Below are 23181 nucleotides of genomic sequence, written 5' to 3' on the forward strand. Positions count from 1 at the left end.
TTACAAAAAGCGACAATCGACGAATCAACGACATCTAAAACCTGAATCACACATTTATTTGCTAACCCTATGGGAAGATTATTTACTCCAAACGCAGCTTTTCGAATTCGCGGATTTGCTCCTCCAGACGAGCAGCCTCGCTCTCGGCATCCCGGAGTTTTCTCTCTTCCTGCTCACAGACCTCTGGCTTGACCTTCTCCTTCCAGCCGGCGCCGTTGACAAGGGCCTGTTGGCGGCGAACAGTCTCACGGGCTCTCTCGAGGCTGGCCTTGGCCTTCTCTTCTTGCTCGAGAGCTACCTCCTTCGAGACGCGAAGATACACGGCGGCCTGGGCGCCAACAGCAGCCACAACGCAGCCCGAAGGAGGGGTGGTGTTGTCCTGACTAGCCACGGTCAGTTCTCCGAGGAACTTGCCACCAAGGGACTTGATGCTAGTCAGCTCGTCCGAGATAGTTTTGTAGCTGACAGCGTCGTAGGTCTGGATAATGATATCGCCCTTGGTCTTGATCTCATACTGGGCGAGAATCGACCGGATGGCCTTGGAGGTGTTGAGAATGAGCTCGTAGGCAGTTTCGGCCTCGACATCATTGAACTCGGGGTTATATTGAGGATAGCGAGCCTTCATGATCGAGATCGTCTCATCATCAGGTCTGCGAGGCAGACGCTGCCACAGATGCTCAGTAACGAAAGGCATGATGGGATGGATCAAAGTCAGAGCGCCCTCGAGGGCAGTGTACAAGGTCTGCTTGGCGGATTCCTGCACTTCGGCGGGCACTTCAGGAGCCAAGAGGTATTTCGAGTTCTCGATGAAGACATCACACAGCTGGGCGTACCAGTACTGGTATATGGTCGAAGCAGCGACGGAGAAGTCACGCTGTGCGAGAGCTTCGTTCACCTCCTTGGCGGCAATGTTGAACTTGTGCAGGATCCAGCGTTCAGAAAGAGACTCGCGGCCAGTCTTTGAAGGAGCAGGCAGAGGCTTGAAGTCGTCACCGAGCTTGCCCAGTACGAACTTGGTGGCCTGGTAGATCTTGTTACAGAAACGACGGTAGCCATGAATGACCTGGACGTCGAATGCGATGTCGCCACCTGCATAAAGTTAGTTTAGAGAACCGATAAATTGTCCGAACGATACTAGTTGGTTCCATCACTCGAGCCCAGCTAGACCTTCTCAAGGAACTAGAAACTTACCACCAGTAGTATACGAAACAAGGGCGAAGCGCAGAGCGTCAGCACCACACTCAGGGATGCCCTTAGGGAAGGCCTTCTTCTGGTACTTGGTAGCAGTTGCAACCTCCTTCTCAGCAAGGTTGCCGACAAGCAGCTTGTCGTGAAGAGATTGAAGTTCGATACCCTCCATAACGTCGAGAGGATCAATGACATTCCCCAGGGACTTGGACATCTTGCGACCCTCCGAATCTCTGATCAGAGAGTGGCAGTAAACCTCCTTGAAGGGGACCTTGCCAGTGAGCTTAATACCCATCATGATCATACGTGCGACCTGCATACTTGTTAGTATAGTGCTTGCCGTCCATATGGATAGAATATGCATACCCAGAAGAACAGGATATCCCAGCCGGTCTCAAGCACGGATGTAGGGTACAGGTTCTCCAAGTCATGGGTCTTGCGAGGCCATCCCAGTGTAGAGAAGGGCCATAATCCAGCGGAGAACCAAGTGTCGAGAACATCGGGATCCCGGACCAGAGAGAATGTCTTGCCAGGGAATTTGGCCTCAGCCTTCTTGTGAGCTTCCTCCTCGGTGCGACCAGTGACCCACAGGTTACCATCACTGTCATCACCATTCTCGCCCTCGATCTTAACGAAGTAGGCCGGAGCCTGATGACCCCACCAGAGTTGTCTGGAAAGACACCAGTCATTGATATTTCTCATCCAGCGGAAGTAGTTCTTCTCGGCGGATTCAGGCTTGATGACAATTTCACCGTCCTCAACGGCCTTGATGGCAGGTTCGGCCAATTCCTTCATCCTCATCCACCACTGGGGCTTCATGATAGGCTCAATAACATCATTCGACTTGGCGCAACGAGGGATCTTCATGGGGTTGTTCTCCCACTTCACATATAAGCCCTTCTCCTTCAGCATCTCAACAACCTTGTAACGGGCATCGAAACGCTTCATGCCGACGAAGGGACCGCCGTTCTGGTTGAAAGTACCATCATCGTTCAGCACGGAAATGAACTCGAGGTTGTGGGCCTTCCCACGGTTGAAATCGTTGAAGTCATGGGCTGGAGTGATCTTCACGGCACCAGTACCGAACTCTGGGTCGACGTCCGTATCGGCAACGATGGGCATCAGACGATCGATGAAGGGATGACGGGCAAACTTGCCAATCAGGTGCTGGTAGCGCTTGTCGTCGGGGTGGACAGCAATACCAGTATCGCCGATCATAGTTTCCGGACGGGTGGTGGCAATCTCGATCTTCTCCTGAGTCCCGTCGATCTCATAATAGAAGTGCGTCAAGACACCGAACTCGACCTTCTTGGAGTAGCCGGGCACATCAAGCAGCGTACGTCCTTCAACTTCCTTGTTCTCGACCTCGAGATTGGACAGGGAAGTATTCAGAGCCACACACCAGTTCACGAGACGGTTGGCACGGTAGATGATGCCCTCTTCGTGGAGACGGACGAAAGTTTCGGTGACAGCGGCCGACAGGTTGGGGTCCATTGTGAAAGCCTCGCGCGACCAGTCGAAAGAACCACCGACTCTCTGCAAAGCGTTCTTGATGTTTGCATGGTACTGATCCTTCCAAGCCCAGACTCTCTTGGTTAACTCTGCGCGGCCGAGATCGTGACGGGTCTTCTTCTCTAGCTTCCAGAGCATCTTCTCGACAACACTCTGGGTGGAGATACCGGCGTGGTCCATACCGGGCAGCCACAGCGTGGTCTTACCCTTCATCCGCTCCCAACGAATCATGGTATCCTGGAGGGCATTGGTGAGAGCATGGCCCATGTGAAGGGAGCCCGTCACGTTGGGAGGGGGGATCGGAATGACAAAGTAACCCTCCGGCTTGACCTTGCCGTCGGGACCGAACTCAGGCTTAAAGAGATCACGCTCTTCCCACCATTGGTAGCGGCCAGTTTCGATGGTCTTCGGGTCGTAGGCATCGGTGGTCTTCTCCTTCTCGATCTTGTTGGCTTTCTTGTCGGCCTTGGGGGCGGCAGGTTTGGCCGCAGCAGCCTTAGCCTTCTTCTCGGCGAACTTCTTCGCTTTCTCGGCCTTTCGTCGTTCTCGTTCTACTAACCCAAGCCAACATCCCAACATCAGCAACGAACTGAAAACCAGAATATGACCCTATCCGGTCCGTTGGAGACATACACTCTTTCTCGCTCTTGACCTTGGGAGCACCCTCTGCATTGTTTGCAGTGGTATCGGCGCTCTGGTTTCTGGTCTGATCGTCGGCCTGGGGGGCAGGGTCCGCGATGGGAGCCTTTGGTTCACCCACTAAAGCACATCAATACTGTCAGCCGGCGGCGGTTCCCTCCACGGTCGATGCACCATGAGTCACAGCGGGCACAGTACTCACCTGGGTTCGGAGAGGGAGTCGGTTGAGACATTCTGGAGTATGATTGAGAGATGGGAGGACTCAAAAATCTCCAAGGCGCCGAGCGCGCCGCTAATCGCCGGATGAATATCTTGAACACCGGGAAAAAGAACGAGGGGGAGGGGCAGGTATGGTGGTTGTGCGAAATGCGGGCAATTAAATTTCGCTGGCCCAAAAGCAGAAGAGCGGAACGAATCAGAGGATGTTACTGCGGGGCTCAGCGAGGAACTCCGGCGGTGGAGAACAAACAGAGATGGGTTTTTTTTCAATGGCTTCAGATACGGAGGATCGTGGGGAGGAACAAGATCTATTCGCGGTTGGACGACCTTTTGGTCAATTTCAAGAGCATCTTCGGTGCTTTTCGTTTCGACGGACGACAGCCTCGATCCTAATCGATAGGGAGAAAAAACGCACGAGTCTGAGTCACGTCACGTGATGTATACTCCATGCCACGGGATATGGACTTGGGACTATCTTTACGGGAGCTTCGTGGCATTCCACGACGACGATGGATGGGGGAATTGGAATACGCAATTTTTGGCACTCATCGGAGTGGATGGTCAGGACCGAGTCCATCACAAGTCGAACGTGTTAAGGCAAGGAACGCGGCCAAGTACAACAACAAAAGGCATCAGATCAAATTCAGCTCCCCCATAAATAAAAGAACCCCCCCACTCCTTTTCATGAGACAGACAGACACAATCAAACACATGTATTAACAAGAGACATAAGAGGGCGAAAGTATGAAATAGTTTGGGAGCACTCGGGCAATTACGAGAGGGACAAAACAGGGGGAAACCGCATGGAAAGATCGAGGAAAGCATGGCAAATGGAGTATAACATCCCCTTCTTAATAGTCATCAGATACATTGAGTGCGCTGTAACCCAAGAGGATTGAGGTGAGATGGGCTCTATACCCAACACATTAGGTGTACGTCATCTGTCATCATCGTTATGTCCGCATTCCATCACTCATCGCACCAAATGGTGCGTCAATCGATACCAGAAGAAGCCAGGAGATAGCGCTGTGGTATCCCTTTTGCATGTGTGTAGATTGATGATCACCACCCTCTCTCGCCGGACCCAGAAATTAAACTCAAAATTCCGAACCAAGTCGGCGATGTTCAAGAACGACGACTGATCACAGTTGGTGCTGAGCTAGGATTTGCAAGATCCCTGAATGTATGAAGAAGTAGTCATGCCAACAACGTCCGGGGTTCATGATTGAGTCGTGGCGTTGTTCCGGGCGGCCTGGGACTCAGCCGCACGGACAGGAGCGAAGTAAGGGTGAGCCATGGCCTCCTGGGCAGTAAGTCGTTCCTGTCAAGTGAGGTCAGCAATGATCAACGGACAGGTTTTCAGATAAACTTACAGCATGATCGTATCGGAGGAGTTTGTCAAGGAAGTCAATTGCTTCGTCGCTGATGAAGCGTTGGTTGTCTGCGTTGATGAAAGAGTGCCAGGGCTTCCGGGGATAGCGGGACAGGATCTCATCGTACTGAGGGTCCAGTTCGATATCGTACTTGTCCAAGTACTCGAAAAGTTCCTCGGTGCCCAGGACCTTGGCAATCTTCACCAGCTGGTCGGAATTGCTTTGTCCATGGAAGAAAGGCTCCTTGCGGAAGATCATGGAAGCGAACATGGCTCCCAACGACCACATATCCAGGGAATAGTCGTATTCTTGGAAATCAACAAGCAGCTCGGGGCCCTTGAAGTAGCGAGAGGCAACGCGAACGTTGTACTCAGTACCCTTATGGTAGAATTCGGCGAGACCCCAGTCAATCAGGCGTAGCTAAACCCCAATATTGTTCAGCGCAATTTAAACCAGATCTGAGGGGACAAATAGGACACACCTTCCGCTTCTCATGGTCGATCATGACATTGTGAGGCTTGACATCCCGGTGCATGATGCCCTTGCTGTGGCAGAAATCCAAAGCCTTGAGGAGTTCGAAAACGTAGAAGCGGACATCATAATCGGTGAATCGAGGGTACAGAGTCCGGAAGTCCGTATTGTTGACGTACTCAAACACCAAGCTAGGGGTCTTGCTTTGGCTATCACGAACGACGTCCAACAGAGCTACCACATTGGGGCCACCTGCCAGATTCTGGAGAATTTTGATCTCACGCTTGATCTTCTTCTTCTTGACGGGCTTGAGGACCTTGATGACACACTTCTGATAGTTGACAACATTGATACCCTCGAACACTTCCGAGTACTTTCCGCGACCTGTGTTGAACGTGGTAAGCGACTGCGACCACAGAGAGCACAAAGGGTATATCGTCCTCGAGGTGTGCGAGAACCCCGTTGGGCGATGGGGCACCCTCTCTTCACTCACCTATCTTGCGGACGACTTCGTAATTCTCAAGGACACCCCAGGAGATGTTCACGCTATCATAGTCCCAGTAGGACCGAGGCATATGGTCGTTGACATCAGCATAGACGCGCGCCATGGTGATGGCGGCTGGTTCGCAGCTTCCGAGTGCGCCCACAATCGATGGAAGATAAAATGCGGCGGCGGGGTAGAGGAGCAACCTGGGGCGAAAGATTCGTCGCGACAGGGAATTGAGATGAAGGACAGACAACAGCAGCTGCAAGACTAGGAGCATAAAAGCCTGTCTAAACAGTGCAGCCGTGTTATCGCCCAAGGTACAGATAGACGGAGATGTATTATTATTATGGTGATGATCAGAATAGCGAGGACCATTCGCTCCGCCTTCACAGGCACGTGATGATGCTCTGGAGGTCTGTCCCGATAAGGCTAGTGCGGTTATTGGGCCGGATCAACTGTTGATGCGGGGCGATTTCTAGATTTCCTTTTGCGGACAGTTTCGACAGCTCGATCACTGATGCGCGCGAGTCTGCCTTGAAGAAAAAGGTCCGGGGATATTGGGTACGGCCCTGGTATTCAACCTGATACAATGTTTTACGATCTCAACGTCCCCTACTCCTCGGATGATCCCGAGATCGCTCATACTTTGAGCTTCCTTGAAGAACGTTCGTCACTCTTCCCCGGCACAAGACCTTGGCGGCATTCTGCACGCTGTATCATGACCACCTGAGGAACTGACCTGACTACCAGTCGGTTACACAACCGTTGCTCTCTCGCAGACCATAAGCGGAAAACTCCCACCTAGCCCTACTCCTCCTCCCACTCCAGCGAACGTACCGAAGAATGTGAAAGTTCTGTCCCGTGTGAACCTGACTTTGTCCGACCCCGCCCAAAATCAGCGTCTTGCCAGTCTGGCTCAGGTGTATGACTTGGTCGCGCTTCGGCCTACAAATGAGAAAGCGCTTCTGAATGCGTGCACAAGTCTTGAATGTGACGTGATCTCTTTGGATCTCTCCGTCAGACTTCCGTTTTATTTCAAATTTAAGATGCTCTCCGCCGCCATTGCGCGTGGGATTCGATTGGAGGTCTGCTATGGGCCTGGTGTCACTGGGAGTGGTCTTGAAGCTCGACGGAACCTCATCGGCAATGCCATGTCACTGATTCGTGCCACGCGCGGAAGAGGTATCATCGTGTCAAGTGAGGCCCGGAAAGCTCTGGGTGTAAGAGCCCCGTGGGATGTTATCAATCTGGCGTGCGTATGGGGTCTATCACAGGAGCGGGGCAAGGAGGCGATCTGCGAGGAAGCAAGAAAAGTCGTTGCATTGGCTAAATTGAAGCGCACGAGCTGGCGCGGGATAATCGACATCGTCGACGGAGGACAGAAAAAGACCCCACAAACTGGACATGGACAACCGGCGTCGGTCCAGAACGGAGCTGTCTCTAAAAAGAAAGGTGCTTCCGAGACTCAGGGGAGCGGGGACAACCTGAAGAGGAAGGCGTCACTCGGCTCAGAAGCAGCTGTGGAGGATAACGAAAAACCACTCTCGAAACGCGAAATGAAGCGAAGGGCCAAGAAAGCGCGCTTAGAGGCAGTGGAAGCGACGGTCAGCTGAAAGGGTTCAACAGTGAACACAGCTACTGGTTGAGTTCAGTTTGTCTCTCCAAGTCGACAGCCAACATCACCTTGCCGTTAGTCTGTTATCTACCTCGGTTCTGCCAGGCGCCAGGCAAGCATTAGACAATCCGCGCCAATGTCCTATGGATTACATGATCCTATGCGGCTGCCAGTTGCCATTCGGAATCAAAGGGTGCATATCTTTGCTTTCTGCATATTGGATGTTGTGCGGTTTCATAGTCTGGGCAGACACGGTATGCTGACACGACTTCTATGTGTTGAGTCTGTGAACCAGACTTGCCACTCGCGCTCATGGAGCAAAACCCCCCTTTTTCAGTCATCGAACATCTTCGACCTGCTGACATTGGGATATTGCAGCAGCGGAGATTAGCTATCCCCTGTTCGAGTTGGGACTTGGACCCCGCAAGCTAATGTTGCTACGATGTCGCTAGATTTGCGGTTCTGTACCTTCTCGATTCGCTACATTGCCGGAGGTCAATAGTATTAGGTCCATGTATGGGGAGCAGCTACACTGGTGGCCAGTGCGACAGTCGCTGACTTAGTAGCCATACGTACACGTCTAAGAACTGTCCATGAGAAGATGAAAACGCATTTAAGTCCGCTCCATAATGTAGACTTTTCGTATTGTAGGAATGTATTATTTTTATATCGCCTTACTACCTCTGGGGGCCTACCTATGTGCATGTATATCTGCCCTGATGGACTGATATTCTGATTTGCAACGATAACCATCGGTTGTCCCAGAAGAATATATGTTACATCCCCAAACCACAAGCACAATATGGCGGACAGAACCCAAAGGATCAGGTCCTACACCAACTACAGCCCGCGGAGAGAAAAAATTAAAAAAAAAAAAAAAAAAAAGAGCCAAACCTCTCAACAAGCACCTCGCATATGAGGGAGGCAGAGACAGCAATAAAAAGGGCAAAAAGACAAAAAAAAAGGAAACAAAGCTCCTACCCGGATTCGAACCGGGGTTGCCGGAAGACTTCGGCGCAGATTGCTCAAAATCCGGAGTCATAACCACTAGACCATAGAAGCGATCGCTGACATTAGCCGGTATATTTGCATTCTATATTAAGATTTATGAAAGATATTGCAGGACTGCATGTGTGAGCTGGTTGGCTTGGATGATGATAATATAGTGTTTTGCAGGCTTATACATTTAATTACCTTTTCGCTCTCTAGCTTATATGGTACGGCCCAACGGCAGCTAGGGCGACGGCCAATGTCTAGATTCAAATGTCGCCTCCACTATGGGGCTCTGGTTCAACAAGCATGAATCCGGGAAAGGAAGTCTTACTACAAGGGACATGCGTTCTTCTATGGTCTCGTATTGTGTGTGTGCTAATGCCTATTCGTGATAGGGCATGATCCCTCTAGCTGTAGGAAACAAGCCATTTGTCTGTATAGAAAGCCACTCTCGGAAAGCAAAGAAACATTTGTATGTCCATAGTCATAAGTCATGCGCCAACATGCAAGGGTATGAAGCTAATGATGAACCACAGCGAACGATTGAAACTCAGACACCAAAGAAAACCCCAGCCCACCGAAAGACAATTTTCGTACTCGAAACAACTTCAAATAGGGCGTGCAAAATGAATATCAGGAAACATCCCAAGATGGCACTCGAGGAGAAGCGAGGTGTAGATAGCTGTTGTCAATGTCGGCCTATCTAGGAGCTTTCGAGTTCGACAAGGACCCTCAAATCGCCTTCCATCCAGTCGACATTCCCAGCGGAGAGAAGAGCCATTGTCCATTCGCCGTCGTTCTGCACCATGGTTAATCCATCCGGTAACCAGGCTTTGTACCTCCACCCCAACGAGGGATTCCAGGAATTCGCTGTCCCATCCATCATCGAGTCGGATGTGACACCCGGTAATTGGCCAGCAAATCGGCGTAAGATGAGCTGCTTGAGAGTTTCCAGATCAGGACACTGCCCAGCAGGTATATCCAGGCGAGGGAGGATACGCTTCCCGTTCTGTAAGATGTTGATATGAAGAGAGACAGGTGTTGGGGTAATAGGGACGGCCGTATGTGTGTTGGCATTGTTGGTATTTGTGTTTCCCGGCATCGTAGGGAAGTATAGTGGCGGGAAGAGCTGGTGTTGCGGCAGTTGTTCATGCTCGTGCGTGGGCTCATGAGCGCCCTGCTTGGCTGCAAGATTGTCGCGAATGATTCGCGAGATGTCACGAGTGATACTGCTTGCGCTGTGGGGTTGTCAGTGGGTAATTGATGATTTGAATGCCATGAGCGAAACACTTACAATTCATTCTTGGCGGTCCGGTTGTGATTTCCGCCGATTCGCCAGCGAAGATCTGAGGTGACATTCGAATTCAGAATGCGATTCACATTCTGATCTTCGCAGGGAGTGGGACAGTTGAAACCTCCTTCATGATAGACCTGGTAGTGACTGTCGACTGCAGCAACTAATCCGCGCCAATCTGGCTGCTGAAGACCTGAAAGGTACCACAAATTATCGAGTTCAAAGTCATGATTGTATATATCATATGACTTGTTGATCACCCCCCAGTCATTGGGATAGCCGTCCAGGAACAGGTCCGTCAAGCCAAGCTCCACGTTCTGCGATGCTGAGTCCATGTGATGTTGCGGTTGCATCGAAACGGGTGCTGAGGCATACTCGTCCGGGATATGATGCTGAGAATGCATCTGCAGTTGTCCATCCGAAGGAAACTTCGGAGGACTTGCGCTATTGCTGAAGTTCGGAAAGCTTTCGTTTGTCTTTCTCCTCCTGCGCTCCTCAGCACCGCCTCCTTTTCTCGTCTCAACCGCATATTGTCTCTGGCGTTCATTGGTGACCATTCTTCTCAGCAGAGGGATCACTAATGAGATGATCTTTTGCTGATCCCGCGGCCAGACGTAGGTCCTGGGACCCATGCCTTCGTTGGTCACATTCTCCCCAAAAAAGCGTTCTCCGTTGCCTTCAATCTCCAAGAAATGACGCACGCAGTTCCATAGCCTCAATTTGACCATCTCGGTGTCGCCTTTGCCCCGCTGACCGACGCAATCTCGTCTCTCTGGATGTTTAGGGTCCAGCATATATGCTTTGGCAGCAGCCTGTAAGTGTAAGAAGTTCTCTGGCGACAATTCTAGAGAGGTAAAGAGTTTTGACATGGGCGGGCGAGTGTGTTTCTTGTTAGTAGATGGTTGGCGAAACAGCGCAGCGGCAGAATGCACGCCAGCGGCGCGAGCGTCCGACAGAGACTGGGGCGGGACTGATCTGATGTCCAAGCTATCACCGTCATAATGGTGAGGCTGGGGATGAAGGTGATGTTGCTGCTGCTGCTGCTGCTGCTGCTGCGGACCACCCGAAAGACCAACCCCAGCGCCGGACGCTGTTAACGCTGGATCGAGCGCATCTTCCCCTCTTTTCCGTTTCTTGGAGACCGATCTCGACAAGCCCGGCGATGGGCCTTGCTCATTGACCGAAGCGGATGTCGACCCCCGCAGCTGCCTTCCCGTGCCCATTCCCGCTGCAAAGCTGGCGTCTCCAAAACCATCATCTTCAATGTGAATTTCCGGCCCATAGCTGTCCAGGTGATGCTGATGGCCGGCCGCGCCGGCTGCCGCAGCCACTGCCGCCGCCGCCGCCCATTCCGAGACGTCCTGCCCGGCCGCAGCTGTAGCAGCTTCCACCAATCCAGCCAGCTGATTGTCATTCGGCGCGTAACCGCTAGTCGCTAGATGTCCGCTCGAGTCAACATGGGAGGTATGTGATGTCTGATTTGGAAAATCGGCAGCCGAACTTGTCGGAGGATGCTGGTGGTTGGACGCCGACGCCGATGCCATGACGGTAAGTTGGAAATGAATCCCGAGAGTAATTGAACCCAACGATCGGAAATTCCTCGATCCGCGAGATACTCGTTGAAGGTAATATGGTGGACAAGCACGGATGGTCGGACCGGAATGTCACGATCAATGGTTCGTTTTGCAGGAGATTTCGATTTCACTTTATAACCAGATGGATACCGTTACTTGCCGTCCTCCGCGGTGCGTAAAAGTCATATAATCGAGCGGAGTATGATCTTCAAGAGAATCGACCCATTGCTGGGTAAGTTGTAAGCGTAGTCGCGTAACCTATTGTGTTCTTATATCCTTTCGATGTGGAATCTCACTTCTATCAACGGCTCGCCACCCAGCAACGAATATGGACCGGGTCCGAGGGAAAGCAGGAAGAAAAATAAATAGGTACTGGGAAGCTAAATGCTTCCGAGTATAAAACCGGAGGTATTTCGCGTAGATCGCGATAAGTTCGATCAAGCAGACTGATAGTAGCTTTAGATGAGGCGTTGTTTGTGCAGTTTGAAGACTGGACAGACAGTGCAAACTTTGTCCAGCAACGATGACCGCGTCGGAGGGTGAAAAAGTCCGGATTCGGTCACATGATCGCTTGCAGTCTACTCTTACTCCATCTATACTATACGGAGTAGGTAGTAATCCCTCTGACGAGGATGGCTAAAAAGGACTGCAGTTGCCATCTATCATGATACAAATCGAAATGCCAGATCTAAAGTTCATATCGAAAGCACATTTCCAAACCCAAGAATCCAAAAGGCACCGCAAGTAGACAACCTTGATATCAAGCCCAAGTATCCTCTCTTCTGCCAGCAGAAGGGGATGAAGTTCATGGATTTTGTCGAAGAATAAGGGCCAACAATTCAGTCTAGAAGAGAAGAAGGCCATTGGCCTAAAATCCGTCGCCCTCTTTCCAGGCTCTTCCTGCTTCCAGGGCTCGGGCTTTCGGGTCCGCACCGCGCGTGTGGGCATTGGTGAGGAGGCCGCTGATGGTTGATTCTTTTTCGTAAATCTTCATCTGAAGTTCAAGGTCTTTGCCCGGATCGGGAATCTTGAGGTGACTCTGTTCACCCAGACTGCCTTGCATCCGCGCAATCTCAATGGTCTGAGCTCGCGAGTTCCACCGCTTCAGCTCCTCCTCCAGTTCTTGCTTCTCCAAGACTAGGTTCCTGTAGGCGTCATATTCGGCTTCACCACCAAAGCACAAACCGTAGCCATCGCAATAGCACACATTTTCCTTGGGACACACAACGTGGTCACCGGTGAAGATCACATGCCACAGATACTCCCAGATTCTACCGGAGATGTAGTCGCTCAATTCTGTGCGGAGAATCCAATCCCGGTAGAAGACAAATCGCGCCTTCGGGACCGTGAGGATGCGCTCCCGAGAAACGGCAAACTGGGCGCAACAGGGCTGCGCCAGGACCGCCGGGACCGGGTCATCCGGGAAGATCTCCCCCCAAGATCTCGCCAGCATCGTCTCCTCCTGCTTCAGTTCGTTTTCCTCCACCGTGCCCGGGTGCATCCAGTCCGGGCATCCGGGGGCCCACACACATCGCAGATTCATGTATCCCTCCCGGATGACTCGCGCGACACTCAGCCGGCGCAGCATTTCGGCCGCATTACCTCCAAAGATCTCCTCGTTATGCCAGGCAAACTGATGCGCATGCATGAACGCTATGATATCCGGCAGCTTCTCGTAGTGTTCGATGATGTAGCTCAGGTAAACCATCACCTCGTGTCCCTTGTTCCGTGGCGGATGCAGCGGCGCCGCTGGATCGTCGACGACGTAGACAGCCGACTGCCACTCGGGCAGCTCGGCCTCAATCCAATTCGTGTCTTCTTCTTGCGTTTTCGGGACCACCAGTATCTTCGTGTACGTCGCTCCATCGGGCTTCGGCACGCCGGGCACATAGTTCGGTCGAGGAGCATAGGGGGTCCGGGGTGGGCCGTTTACCAGCATACTGATGTTGAAGTCCCCGGATGGCGTCGGACCTGGTGTTGCGACAAGTTTACCCTGCCCTTCGGCCGGTGGCACGCGCCGCCATTGTTGCGAAAGACTGCTGACCGTGTAGAGGAAGATGAGGAAGAAGCCGAAGCCAAGAAGGGAGACCGCTCGCCGTGAGAAGGTCATTGAAAAGAATGTTGAGTATTATACAGATAGAAGTAAAGGTACGTTATTCTGCTGCCATGATCAAAGACGTCCGTCAGCTCAATTCATCGCGGTCATTAATCCATTGAATAATCGGACTGTAGGGGATGCCCCTGAAATTGTCCTGCTGTTGGGGGAAGGTCAGCAACCTACATCCAATCTAAAAGAGTGCGAACACCATGGACTCGCGCATAAACCCTCGATTATCAAGAGATTTGGAAGATCAATACAATGAAAAAACGAAGTGATGCCAACCTGCGACCCTCAAAGGCGCACAGTCGTAGAAAACTCCAGGAGTCACAACTGGTGCACAACGCGACACCGCAGCCGCTCAGATGAAACTATGAGGAGGGCCGGAAGGAGACAATCTTGAGAGAGCAATGCATGAAGAATAAGTGTATCTGGATCGATGCAGATAGAGAACGGTCAAGGGTTCACAGTCCACAGTCCACAGTCCACACTGATCAGCGTAGAAAAGACTGGAGCATTATTCCCCGACCGCGGGTGGAGGTGGAGCCCTCATCAAACATGGTGACGACGCAAGAGAAGCGTCCAGGACCTGGAGGCCGATGGAGAGCGAGAACTGTTTTTTTGAATGGGATTGGGGAAAGCATCATTGTATTACTGAATATTAGTGATACCAGCTCGATATCTACGACTAGCATTGTGAAGGAAATGCAAGTTTTGTGATGACATCTCAGTTGTTCTTGTGACACCTTCGCAAACATGCACCCTCTGCCCTGCAGCCAGTTGAGCGTGCTATAGAGAGATACTGGACATCCAACAACTACTGTATCTGACGCCCTATTTGGTCAGCCTCATTGACACAAGTTTTTTTCATTGCTGAGAGCAATCATGATGATCTATTATTGAGAACGCTACAACTGATGAGAAGATTTGGGAGGACCAAGCCGAATGTTCATCACGTAGAAGGTTAGAATATGTACAATAGGGGGACGAATCATTCAAGCTGAGGGCACATCCTATGGCCAGAGACCAGAATACAGCTCTGCCAACCAACAAAGTACATTGAGGGAACCGCAGGTGCTATGTAGAAGAGACGGACCTCATGGTCGGTGTACATGGTGAGCACTGTGATATGGTTGGTATATATGCGCAAGAAACTCGGGTATGGTCCAGAATCGCTCAAGAACGCCATAAAGCAACATGACAGGAAGAAATGCATCGTGAAGGTGGGGAGGTGGAGATTCCAAGAGATAGTGAGACCGTTAAGCTTCCTCATCCACGGCGTCTTCGACCGTAGCCACCCGTTCTTTGCCTTTGGAGCCGGGTGAGTTTGTGGGCTCATCCGCAGTGGTAGCTTGCGCATCGTGCGCAGGGGCCGATGTAGTGATATTCTCGAGTTCCTGTGATGAAGAATCAACATGTGAGTCGGGAGCCACCGTAGACGTTCCAAATCCCCAGGCGGGCAATGGTGGCGGAGTAGGAGGCCGAGCTGAAGTGAAAGTGCCTGAGTTTCCATCGTTTGTATTCTCTGCCGCGGGCTGGGTCGGGGTATCAGAAGGCCCCTCAGGTGCCGGTGCCGCAGCAGTAGCTGTAGGGACCAATGGATCTTGCGAACCGCTCGACCCTGCTTCAGGCGAATGAAGGGGAATGAGAGACCAGCCCTCTGGCAAGTTCAGACCTTCGGGGAGTCGAGAATCACCGGCTGGGATGGATTGCGCTTGGGGGTTTGATACTAAATGCCTGTGAGATGCAACAAAGGGTGCGGTAGAGGGTTGCACAGGAGACACCGAGGAGTACGTGGTCTGAGAATCACCAGGGGTCATCATAGGAAGATTCCGAAGACGTTGAAGCTCTGCCTGCAGCAGCCTCACGAGATTCAGCTGTTCAGCAGTGACACGGAGATTGTTGATTTCCTGCATCAATTGCTGTTCCATCTGCCGCAGTTGAGCTTGGATGCTGACAATGCTTGAAGTAGGTGCTTGCAGAGGTTGAGGCACTGGTGCTGGGGCACGCCGTCCGAAACCCAATCCAAAGCCAATCTGTCTGGCGCCCGGGGGGATGACATTGTTGTTCTGTTGCACTGGGACATTGCCTTGATGAATTTGCTGGTGTAGATTGCGGAAGAGATCGCCTCGGCCGGCTCCAAACCCGATCCGGAAGGGCCCAAACTGGTAGATACGAGCTCTGGGCAGATTGCCAGCAGGGCCATTCTGACCCAATGGTTGATTGCCCGCCGGCAGATTTTGTTGAGCTCCTGCAGCACCGTCGGCTTGGCCAAATCCAGCAGCACCACCGGGATGATCGCGGGTACGGGGCGGCGCAATGACTGGACGGCGGCAGGTAGGACAATTTTGTTGTCTCTCCAACCAACTCCGAAGACAAGAAAAGTGCAAAATGTGACCACATGGGAGCTTCTTCGGACGTAGCCTTTCGGGGATTCGAGCTCTTGGCTGAGCAGGAGCGGCTCCACCGTCGCCTGCACCAGCAGGCTCTTGCCAGTGGGTCATTTCTTCACGGCAGATGATACAGACGTCTTCTCTTGTGACCTCCTCTGCAGTTGCATCTGGGTACCGCTCGTTCATATCACGGGTGGCATTACGGTAGCGGACAAAATCCATAATCCGTCGGCCGAAGGAACGAATGGTGACAACGACATCGCGCAGAATGTGGATGGGTAAGCCATAAAAGGTGAACAGAATGGCGAAGAACGTCAAATACACTGTCAGTTTCAGGAAATCGGTCAGGAGATCGAGATAAAAGATCCAGCGACCCTTCTCTTCCCAACCTGGAACATCGAGTTCCATTTCATCGATGTCGTTCTCGTCTGGGAGATTGGCGGCTGAGATTGCTTCTCCGGATTCATTGTGAGCTTGCGCTCTGGCTGCGCGGATTTCTCGACGGCGCTCCTCAACCTTGGCCTTCATCTGCTGGCGGTTGATGTACAGCTCAACCAGAGAGATTATGTATCTGGCAGCAGTTGAACTGGAAAGAATGGTCAAGACCGCAAACTCGAAGCCGAACATGACCATCATATCTGGGCGCGCTTGCTCAAGAACAGTCTGTACGCAGTAGTTGAGCATAAAGGAGTTGAACAGCACCGACAACATTAGCGATATTGACAGTCGGATGTGAAACAAGCGCGGATTGGCGGGGGGTTGCTGCTCGAGAAACTCGACACGGCCTTCTCCAATCCACCCCCAGACCTTCCCTACTAGGAGACAGACGAACATAACTAGGAACCAGCCGCCCAGTTCCCCTCGGAATATTGTCATGGCCAAACATGTTTCTGTAACTGCAAACCATGCCTTTTCGTAAAGCTGTTCGGTTTCGATCGGGCGCAAGGGTCCGTAAAGGAGGCGTTGAAGCCAAAACAATAGGTATCCGACAATGAGAAGACACAGGTTTGTTAATATCTGCGTCGAGTCAGTACCAACAGGACTTAGGAAGAGACTCGAGAACTGACCATGAGATTCGCACTGCTTTGAGAGAGGTATACGCAGGCAGCATAGAAATTCGCTCTTTGATGCACTGCCTTCAAAACAACACCCGTGGCCAGAGCCGCAGAGGCCTATGAAGCACATCAGTCAGGCAATCGTCACGCTGTAGCTGCTTGCACGAGGTGGAGGAAGCTTACCCCGGCATATGCGGCTAGTCTCATGGCCACAAAGTGAAGGACGTGGGCAGGAAGCCCGATGTCATTGATAGGGACACAATAGAAAAATGTGTGGGCGTTACTGTTAAAGAATCATGGATAAATCTGCCACAGCACCTCACATTAAATAGTGATAGAGAATGAACAGGAATGGAGTTGGTATCGCGTGTGGTTCTGGACAGCTATACCTATCCGGAGCACGGAGGACTCGTGGGGCAGAATGCGCGCCACCGCCCGCCCTGCCTTACGTCAGCGGAGTTTCGGCGTTATCAATCAGACTCGATCTACTCGGCTTTAGTATTGTACATGATACCAGGATAAACGTCTGGTCAAAATGAAATTAGGATCGTTGTTTATGGTTCTATCGCAAGGAAGGGGATGTTGCGAGCTACATCTATGACTATTTGGAAACAGCCCTCAGCAAATGCTGGCTCAATACAGGTCAACAATGGAGTATCCCGTAGACACATATATATATATCCGCAACCAATCAACATTCACTTTCGCTCGCTCCTTTGATTACCCTCCAGACCGCCTGGGAATTCGGGCCATACCCTAGAGCTTATTGGATATGGTTAATGTTCTTATTTGCATGATTCTCAGCGTGGAGCGTTGAACTGGGAAAGGGATTCAATATTCATCATGTGACCTGGGGACGTCAGAGTGCTACAGCATTAATATGCATCAGTCATCACTCGTCAGCCATCGTCAGCTGAAATGACCCTTCTCAAATCTCTCATTTGTATATTAATGTTTCCTCCATATAGTCGAGGTTCATAAACAGCCAGGATATCTAAGTTCTCTAGCTCGGTTTCTAGAACATCCACTGAGCGGTGTTCATGATGTGATGGCGTCACAACGAGCTTTATTTACCGCCACTCCAACCCAGACGCTCACCTATCTGCTTGCTATCTGTCCATTTTCAATCTCCTTTCTAGTTTTCATCAACTCATCCGTCTCATTCGTGGTCACTGAATTGATTGGGCTACATGATGGCACAGGCGATGCTGTTGGTACACTGGGGTTTGCAGATGAACTGCTCGCGCTGGCCGCGTGTCCAATGTGGGGAGTACTTTCTGATCATATAGGTGTTCGCAACGTAAGTTGGCTATAGCCTTTGCGTTTCCTCTTGCTCCGGATGAGTCGGACCTAACATGCTATCATAGGTTACCACCGTCGGGTACGCCATCATTGCTGTTGCCCTGGTGCTGTTCGTGCAAGCAAGCAATGTCTATCCTCAACTGCTGCTGGGGAGGCTGTTCTTCAGCCTGGGAGGCTCTGCAGTTTCAACCATGGTTACCGCTGTGCTGCCTGCTGTGACCGAAGCTCACCCCAGCCAGCAACCAGGCCATGAAGTTGAGCCCCAGGCTCAATTGAGATCGCCAGCTTCTAGACTAGCCGGTTTTGTGGGCATGTGCGCTGGGTGCGGTGCCCTGATATCTCTGGTTGTGTTCCTCCCGCTACCCGCTCGGTTTCAAAGCTGGGGCTATTCCCCATCGGAAGCAATCCAAAATAGCTATTACTTGGTTGCCTCGATTGCACTTTTGATCAGCTTCTGCTGCTTCATGGGCCTGAAAGGGCTAGCAAGCGAAGAAGGGAAGGGGTGGAGCTCATTGTGGCCGACCTCAAAAGACAAGCCGCATGAGGGAGTTCAGAGTTCACCAGGCCATGGTGCAAGGCAGTCACCGTATCTGAACCAACTAAGTACCGCATTTGCCATAGGGCTGAGAAACCGGGATATCTTTCTTGGCTACCTGGGAGGCTTCGTAGCACGAGCCTCATCGGTCGGTATTTCGTTGTTCATCCCGCTCTTTGTCAACCATTACTATCGACAATCTGGACTTTGTGGGGATGGCCTCGACGAGAACCCAGAAAGCGTTCCCGGGGATATCAAGCGGACCTGCCGCAAAGCCTACATCTTGGCATCCATCCTCACTGGTGTTTCCCAGCTGATTGCGCTGATTGCGGCGCCAGCATTCGGGTTTCTGTCTGAGAAGTCACGCCAGTACCATGTGCCGCTTTTGCTTGCATCTTTGGCGGGTATTGTCGGCTACACAATCTTCGCGCTACTGCCCAGTCCCCAGTTCAGCGGAGCAGACGGTAGCCCAGCAGTGTTTATCGTAATGGGCCTGATTGGTATCAGTCAGATCGGGGCCATTGTCTGCAGCTTGGCGGTGCTGAGCAATGGGATCCTCAACATCAGCCTTGACTCTGGACATCCGGTAATCTACCACAGTGGAGAGCAAGAACCGTCCCAGATTGCCAATGGACAAAGTTCAACGACTGAAGCGGGCGAAGGCGCCGATGAGCATCAGCCCTTGTTGTCGCAGAGGTCTGCACACGCAAGCCGATATCAGCTTTCGAATCTGAAAGGGTCGATTGCGGGGGTCTATTCTCTATATGGAGGTGCGGGGATTTTGATACTTACCAAAGTCGGCGGTCTTCTATTTGATGATCTGTCCCCCGGTACCCCGTTCTATATCATGGCTGGCTTCAATGGGGTGTTATTCTTGGCCGGGCTTGCCACCGGCGCGATAGGCTTTTCCCGAAAGGTTGTTGGACATGAGGTGGCCTGATGTGATGCTTACCTGATCACTTGGCAATGTTTGGTTTTATTGGCATTGCGTATGGATGTATGTCTACTGTCTAGTGCTTGACTAAAATAAAGGAATGGTACAAAACTACAAGAACAAGCTATCCATCCTTGCGATTAATGCGTTTTCATGACCCCAGTTATTGATCTAATCAGTGATACAAACATACAGTATTACTATTATGGAGTAGTCGCCAGACGCCTTACCGTGATAGGCAACCGATTGTCCATCTTTTCTTAAAACAGTATAGCCTCAGGATAGAGTCCAACAGACTTCCATGTACGCCAATCATATCCATCGAATTTATTGAGGCAAGTTGAGGGTAATCAGCAGGAATGCACAGCAGCCAATCATCATTCAATCTTGCAGTTGACGAATCTCGACCAGGATTACTACTAGTCAGGCACAAATCTGTCTATGGCGGTCTGGACCTGAATCTGATTCAATAATCAGACTTCGGCTAGTTTTCTTAGTGAGCCTGAGCCGCTATAATTAGGGATGACTGACGGCCCATAAGGACGACTATGGTGCTTTCGTTCCTTCTTTCCTTTCTTCATCACTACTACTGATTGTTATTCATTTCATTCATTACTGCAATTGTTTGATTTTCGCTTCGGATCCCGTTGAGATTTGTCGCCAGTCACTCCTTTACGCTGTTGCACGACCGAGATACCCACATCGCCTCATAACACAGTCATTCTTCTTGCGACCATTTCGAATCCATCTGCTTCGTTGCACACTCCCTCTACCCCTGACTATCCATCAAGATGCGTTCCGCTACCTTCCGCTCCTTTGCTCTGCTGGCAGCCACCGCAGCCACTGTCACCGCCGAGAGCACCGTGACCCTCTTCTTGCCTGCCGTTGATACCCAGAGTATTCAGGCGAAGGTCGTGGGATCTGTAAGACTCTCCAGGCTGAATCCGACTACCCTCCCGTATATGTTGCGCAGAATCTGATGCAGATTTCATCCCACAGAGCGATTCCGCCACTACCTACGTCCTCAACTGCGCTCCCGGAACCTCCTCGGAGGACTGCGGTATTCCCGCTGACTACACCGTCATCCAGGGACCCTCAACCTACCAGCAGGTGATGAGCTATGACGATTAGTACGTTACTCCCGGGCGGACGACCTGGCAAAAGAAAAGAAAAAGTGAATAAAATTGACATTTCAATGCTAGCTACGTCTCCTACGGCTGCAAACTCGCCGGCACCACCTCCGTCTCCTGCATGGTCTCCCAGAAAGACGCCACCACAACCCACGTCGACAGCACCGCCGTCACTGAATCCATTCCGGAAATGTACAGGACCGTCGTCGTCACTGGCACCGGGGCCGCCTCCGTCCCCGCGAGCACCGGCGCTTCCCCCACCGCCGCGACGGCCACCGCTACCACCGGCTCCGTGAAGACCACGCTGAGCACCTCCGGCTCGGCTGCGACGGGATCCTCCGCTGCCTCCTCCGGCGCTTCCTCGGCTGTCGCCTCCCACAGCTCCAGCGGAAACGCTGCCATGCCCCAGGTTACGGGCCGTGCCCAGTGGGTGGTTGGAGGCGCCGCCGTTGCTCTGGCTATGGCCATGGCTTGAAATGTTTGATGATGTGATGCGATGCGATGCGGATTTTGGAATTTCTGGACAGTTTTGGACATTTTGGTGTGTATCTGTATGCTTGCGGGGGCTCCAAGGGCCCTAGTGTATTAATTCACCATACCACTGATTATATATGACAATATCGCGCTGTGACTTTCTCCCTTCTCACTGACAAAAAAACCAACACACACAAAAAATAAAAAATAAAAAATAAAACTCATGCCTGCTTCGTCCCCAACGACGGCCTCACCGGCAACCCGGCCGCTCGGTACAGCGCATAATCGACTCCATCTGCCAGATACTCTCCTCATTCGACACCCAGTACGCGGGCGTCCTGCCACGCACCGCATCCACAAACGCTTCCAGCTGCCAGCGGTACGTACTCCAGTGCGGATTCCCGCCCTTCTCGCCCGTACTCGTGACGACGTTCCCCCACAGCGGGCCACCCGCATACTGCTTCCGGACGGTCTCCTTCCCCGTGGTCTTGTCCGTGACCGAGATGTAGTGGTACAGATGCGGCATCATGGCATTGTAGAAGGAGATGATCGCCTTCTCCGTCTCGACCTCAATCGACGGCAGCTCCCAGATCCGCGGGATCAGCCCGCCCAGCCGCTCGCGCGCCATGTCCGTGTACACCCGGCTGTGCACGGGCGTCCCCTGCGGCCCTTCGAAGTCCAGGTGCGCGTACATCGCCTCGTCGACGCGCGGGTCCGCCTTGGACGGCCGCACGCTCACCGAGATGATCTCCTGCGGGAGCTGCGCGTGCAGCGCGAACCGCGTGAACGACAGCGCGTATGTCATGTCCATCGCCGAGCCGCCTGACCACCGGTTTAGCAAAATCTTTACTCTCTCTCTCTCTCTCCACACCCCCCCCCAAACAGATATTCTTGAGAGAAGGACCAGAAACATACCACCCAAGTCAAACTTCCACCGGATATTCCCCGCCGGCACCGCCGGCCCCGTCGTCATCGCCGCCTTCGTACACAGGATCTTGCCGTACTCGAGCGAATCAAGGATCTGGCGCCACGCGTGCGCTGCAGGGTGGAACTGCCAGTGGAACTAAACACCACTCCCATCGGCATTGGCATCAGCCCCAAGCTTTCCCAGCCATCCGCGGGGGGGGGGGGCACAAGGGAGAAAAAAAAAAAAAAAAGAAAAAACCCCACCGCCTCCTCAACAATCAACCCCCTCTCCCTCGCCAGCTCAACCAGCCGCTTCGCCTCGTCCGCATTCGCCGTAAACGGCTTCTCGCAGAGTACATGCTTCCCCGCGCGCATCGCCTTCGCCGCCCACTCGAAGTGCAGCCCGTTCGGCGTGGAGACATACACGGCGTCGACGGCGTCGTCGTCCAGCAGCGCCTGGTACGAGCCGTATGCCTTCGTGAAGCGGTACTGCCGCTGCGCTTTCTGCGCGGTGGGGAGGTCGCGCGATGCGATTGCGTAGAGGATCACGCCGGGATGGGTTTCCGAGGGGTGGATGACTGTGTTGGTTGGGTTAGTATTGGGGGGGGGCGATGGTTCTGGTTGGGGTCTGGTCTTGCGGTGCGGTGTAGTTCATGCGAGAGGGAGAAGAGGCTGGACTTGCCGGCTGCGGGATTGATTTGGGCGGTTGACATGACGCCGAGTTTGAGGGCGTCGGGGGTTTTGCTCGGGGTGGATTGCAGCCAGGAGTAGATGTACTGGTGCATGAAGGTGGCTGCTTGGTCGACGAGGGCCATGGTGAGTTGGAGTTTAATACCAGATACGAGAGATGGAATCGAATATGTGTGTTAAAAAGGGAAGTAAGTAGACTAGGTGATGCACGAATAGACTCCAGCTCTTGAGCGCTGGGATTTATATTCCATCTGGTTGTAGCAACGGAGGTATGACGTGAATGTGATGGCCACATCAAC

At 52.3% G+C, this 23181-nt stretch overlaps 9 protein-coding genes and 1 non-coding gene across 10 annotated transcripts, besides 7 other annotated features; 3 read left to right on the forward strand and 7 right to left on the reverse strand.

Annotated features, from left to right (window-relative positions):
• Positions 1 to 82: 82 nt before the first annotated feature.
• Positions 83 to 3572, reverse strand: ACLA_058200 (valine--tRNA ligase; the record flags this gene model as incomplete). The annotated part of the gene is made up of 5 exons (XM_001276588.1): positions 83 to 1089; positions 1192 to 1501; positions 1555 to 3254; positions 3334 to 3459; positions 3542 to 3572. The coding sequence occupies 5 exons, from the start codon at positions 3570 to 3572 to the stop codon at positions 83 to 85; spliced, it is 3174 nt and encodes a 1057-aa protein (XP_001276589.1).
• Positions 3573 to 4777: 1205 nt separating this feature from the next.
• On the reverse strand, positions 4778 to 6010 carry ACLA_058210 (casein kinase II subunit alpha/alpha'; the record flags this gene model as incomplete). The annotated part of the gene is made up of 4 exons (XM_001276589.1): positions 4778 to 4879; positions 4932 to 5351; positions 5413 to 5786; positions 5896 to 6010. 4 exons carry the CDS (start codon positions 6008 to 6010, stop codon positions 4778 to 4780), a joined length of 1011 nt encoding a protein of 336 aa, XP_001276590.1.
• Positions 6011 to 6478: 468 nt separating this feature from the next.
• On the forward strand, positions 6479 to 7502 carry ACLA_058220 (ribonuclease P subunit p30 family protein; the record flags this gene model as incomplete). The annotated part of the gene is made up of 2 exons (XM_001276590.1): positions 6479 to 6554; positions 6640 to 7502. 2 exons carry the CDS (start codon positions 6479 to 6481, stop codon positions 7500 to 7502), a joined length of 939 nt encoding a protein of 312 aa, XP_001276591.1.
• Positions 7503 to 8361: 859 nt separating this feature from the next.
• Positions 8362 to 8389: a microsatellite.
• An 87-nt stretch (positions 8390 to 8476) lies between these two features.
• ACLA_058230 lies at positions 8477 to 8566 on the reverse strand. Its single transcript has one exon. It is a non-coding gene; the product is annotated as a tRNA-Gln (tRNA).
• Positions 8567 to 9200: 634 nt separating this feature from the next.
• On the reverse strand, positions 9201 to 11335 carry ACLA_058240 (uncharacterized protein; the record flags this gene model as incomplete). The annotated part of the gene is made up of 2 exons (XM_001276591.1): positions 9201 to 9735; positions 9792 to 11335. The coding sequence occupies 2 exons, from the start codon at positions 11333 to 11335 to the stop codon at positions 9201 to 9203; spliced, it is 2079 nt and encodes a 692-aa protein (XP_001276592.1).
• Positions 10818 to 10847: a microsatellite.
• Positions 10821 to 10846: a microsatellite.
• Positions 11100 to 11138: a microsatellite.
• Positions 11336 to 12233: 898 nt separating the features above from the next.
• Positions 12234 to 13475, reverse strand: ACLA_058250 (DUF3431 domain-containing protein; the record flags this gene model as incomplete). Its single annotated transcript, XM_001276592.1, has 1 exon — positions 12234 to 13475. The coding sequence occupies one exon, from the start codon at positions 13473 to 13475 to the stop codon at positions 12234 to 12236; it is 1242 nt and encodes a 413-aa protein (XP_001276593.1).
• A 453-nt stretch (positions 13476 to 13928) lies between these two features.
• Positions 13929 to 13952: a microsatellite.
• A 770-nt stretch (positions 13953 to 14722) lies between these two features.
• hrdA (E3 ubiquitin-protein ligase HRD1) lies at positions 14723 to 17118 on the reverse strand (the record flags this gene model as incomplete). Its single annotated transcript, XM_001276593.1, has 3 exons — positions 14723 to 16873; positions 16924 to 17028; positions 17095 to 17118. 3 exons carry the CDS (start codon positions 17116 to 17118, stop codon positions 14723 to 14725), a joined length of 2280 nt encoding a protein of 759 aa, XP_001276594.1.
• Positions 17119 to 17959: 841 nt separating this feature from the next.
• On the forward strand, positions 17960 to 19688 carry ACLA_058270 (putative MFS transporter; the record flags this gene model as incomplete). Its single annotated transcript, XM_001276594.1, has 2 exons — positions 17960 to 18211; positions 18279 to 19688. The coding sequence occupies 2 exons, from the start codon at positions 17960 to 17962 to the stop codon at positions 19686 to 19688; spliced, it is 1662 nt and encodes a 553-aa protein (XP_001276595.1).
• Positions 19689 to 20473: 785 nt separating this feature from the next.
• On the forward strand, positions 20474 to 21287 carry ACLA_058280 (putative GPI anchored glycoprotein; the record flags this gene model as incomplete). The annotated part of the gene is made up of 3 exons (XM_001276595.1): positions 20474 to 20605; positions 20682 to 20812; positions 20885 to 21287. 3 exons carry the CDS (start codon positions 20474 to 20476, stop codon positions 21285 to 21287), a joined length of 666 nt encoding a protein of 221 aa, XP_001276596.1.
• A 194-nt stretch (positions 21288 to 21481) lies between these two features.
• Positions 21482 to 21505: a microsatellite.
• A 31-nt stretch (positions 21506 to 21536) lies between these two features.
• On the reverse strand, positions 21537 to 23007 carry ACLA_058290 (Gfo/Idh/MocA family protein; the record flags this gene model as incomplete). The annotated part of the gene is made up of 4 exons (XM_001276596.1): positions 21537 to 22108; positions 22202 to 22349; positions 22457 to 22820; positions 22871 to 23007. The coding sequence occupies 4 exons, from the start codon at positions 23005 to 23007 to the stop codon at positions 21537 to 21539; spliced, it is 1221 nt and encodes a 406-aa protein (XP_001276597.1).
• Positions 22428 to 22450: a microsatellite.
• Positions 23008 to 23181: the final 174 nt, after the last annotated feature.

This window comes from Aspergillus clavatus, genomic scaffold, assembly GCF_000002715.2.
Source record: "Aspergillus clavatus NRRL 1 1099423829736 genomic scaffold, whole genome shotgun sequence".
Classification (NCBI taxonomy): domain Eukaryota; kingdom Fungi; phylum Ascomycota; class Eurotiomycetes; order Eurotiales; family Aspergillaceae; genus Aspergillus; species Aspergillus clavatus.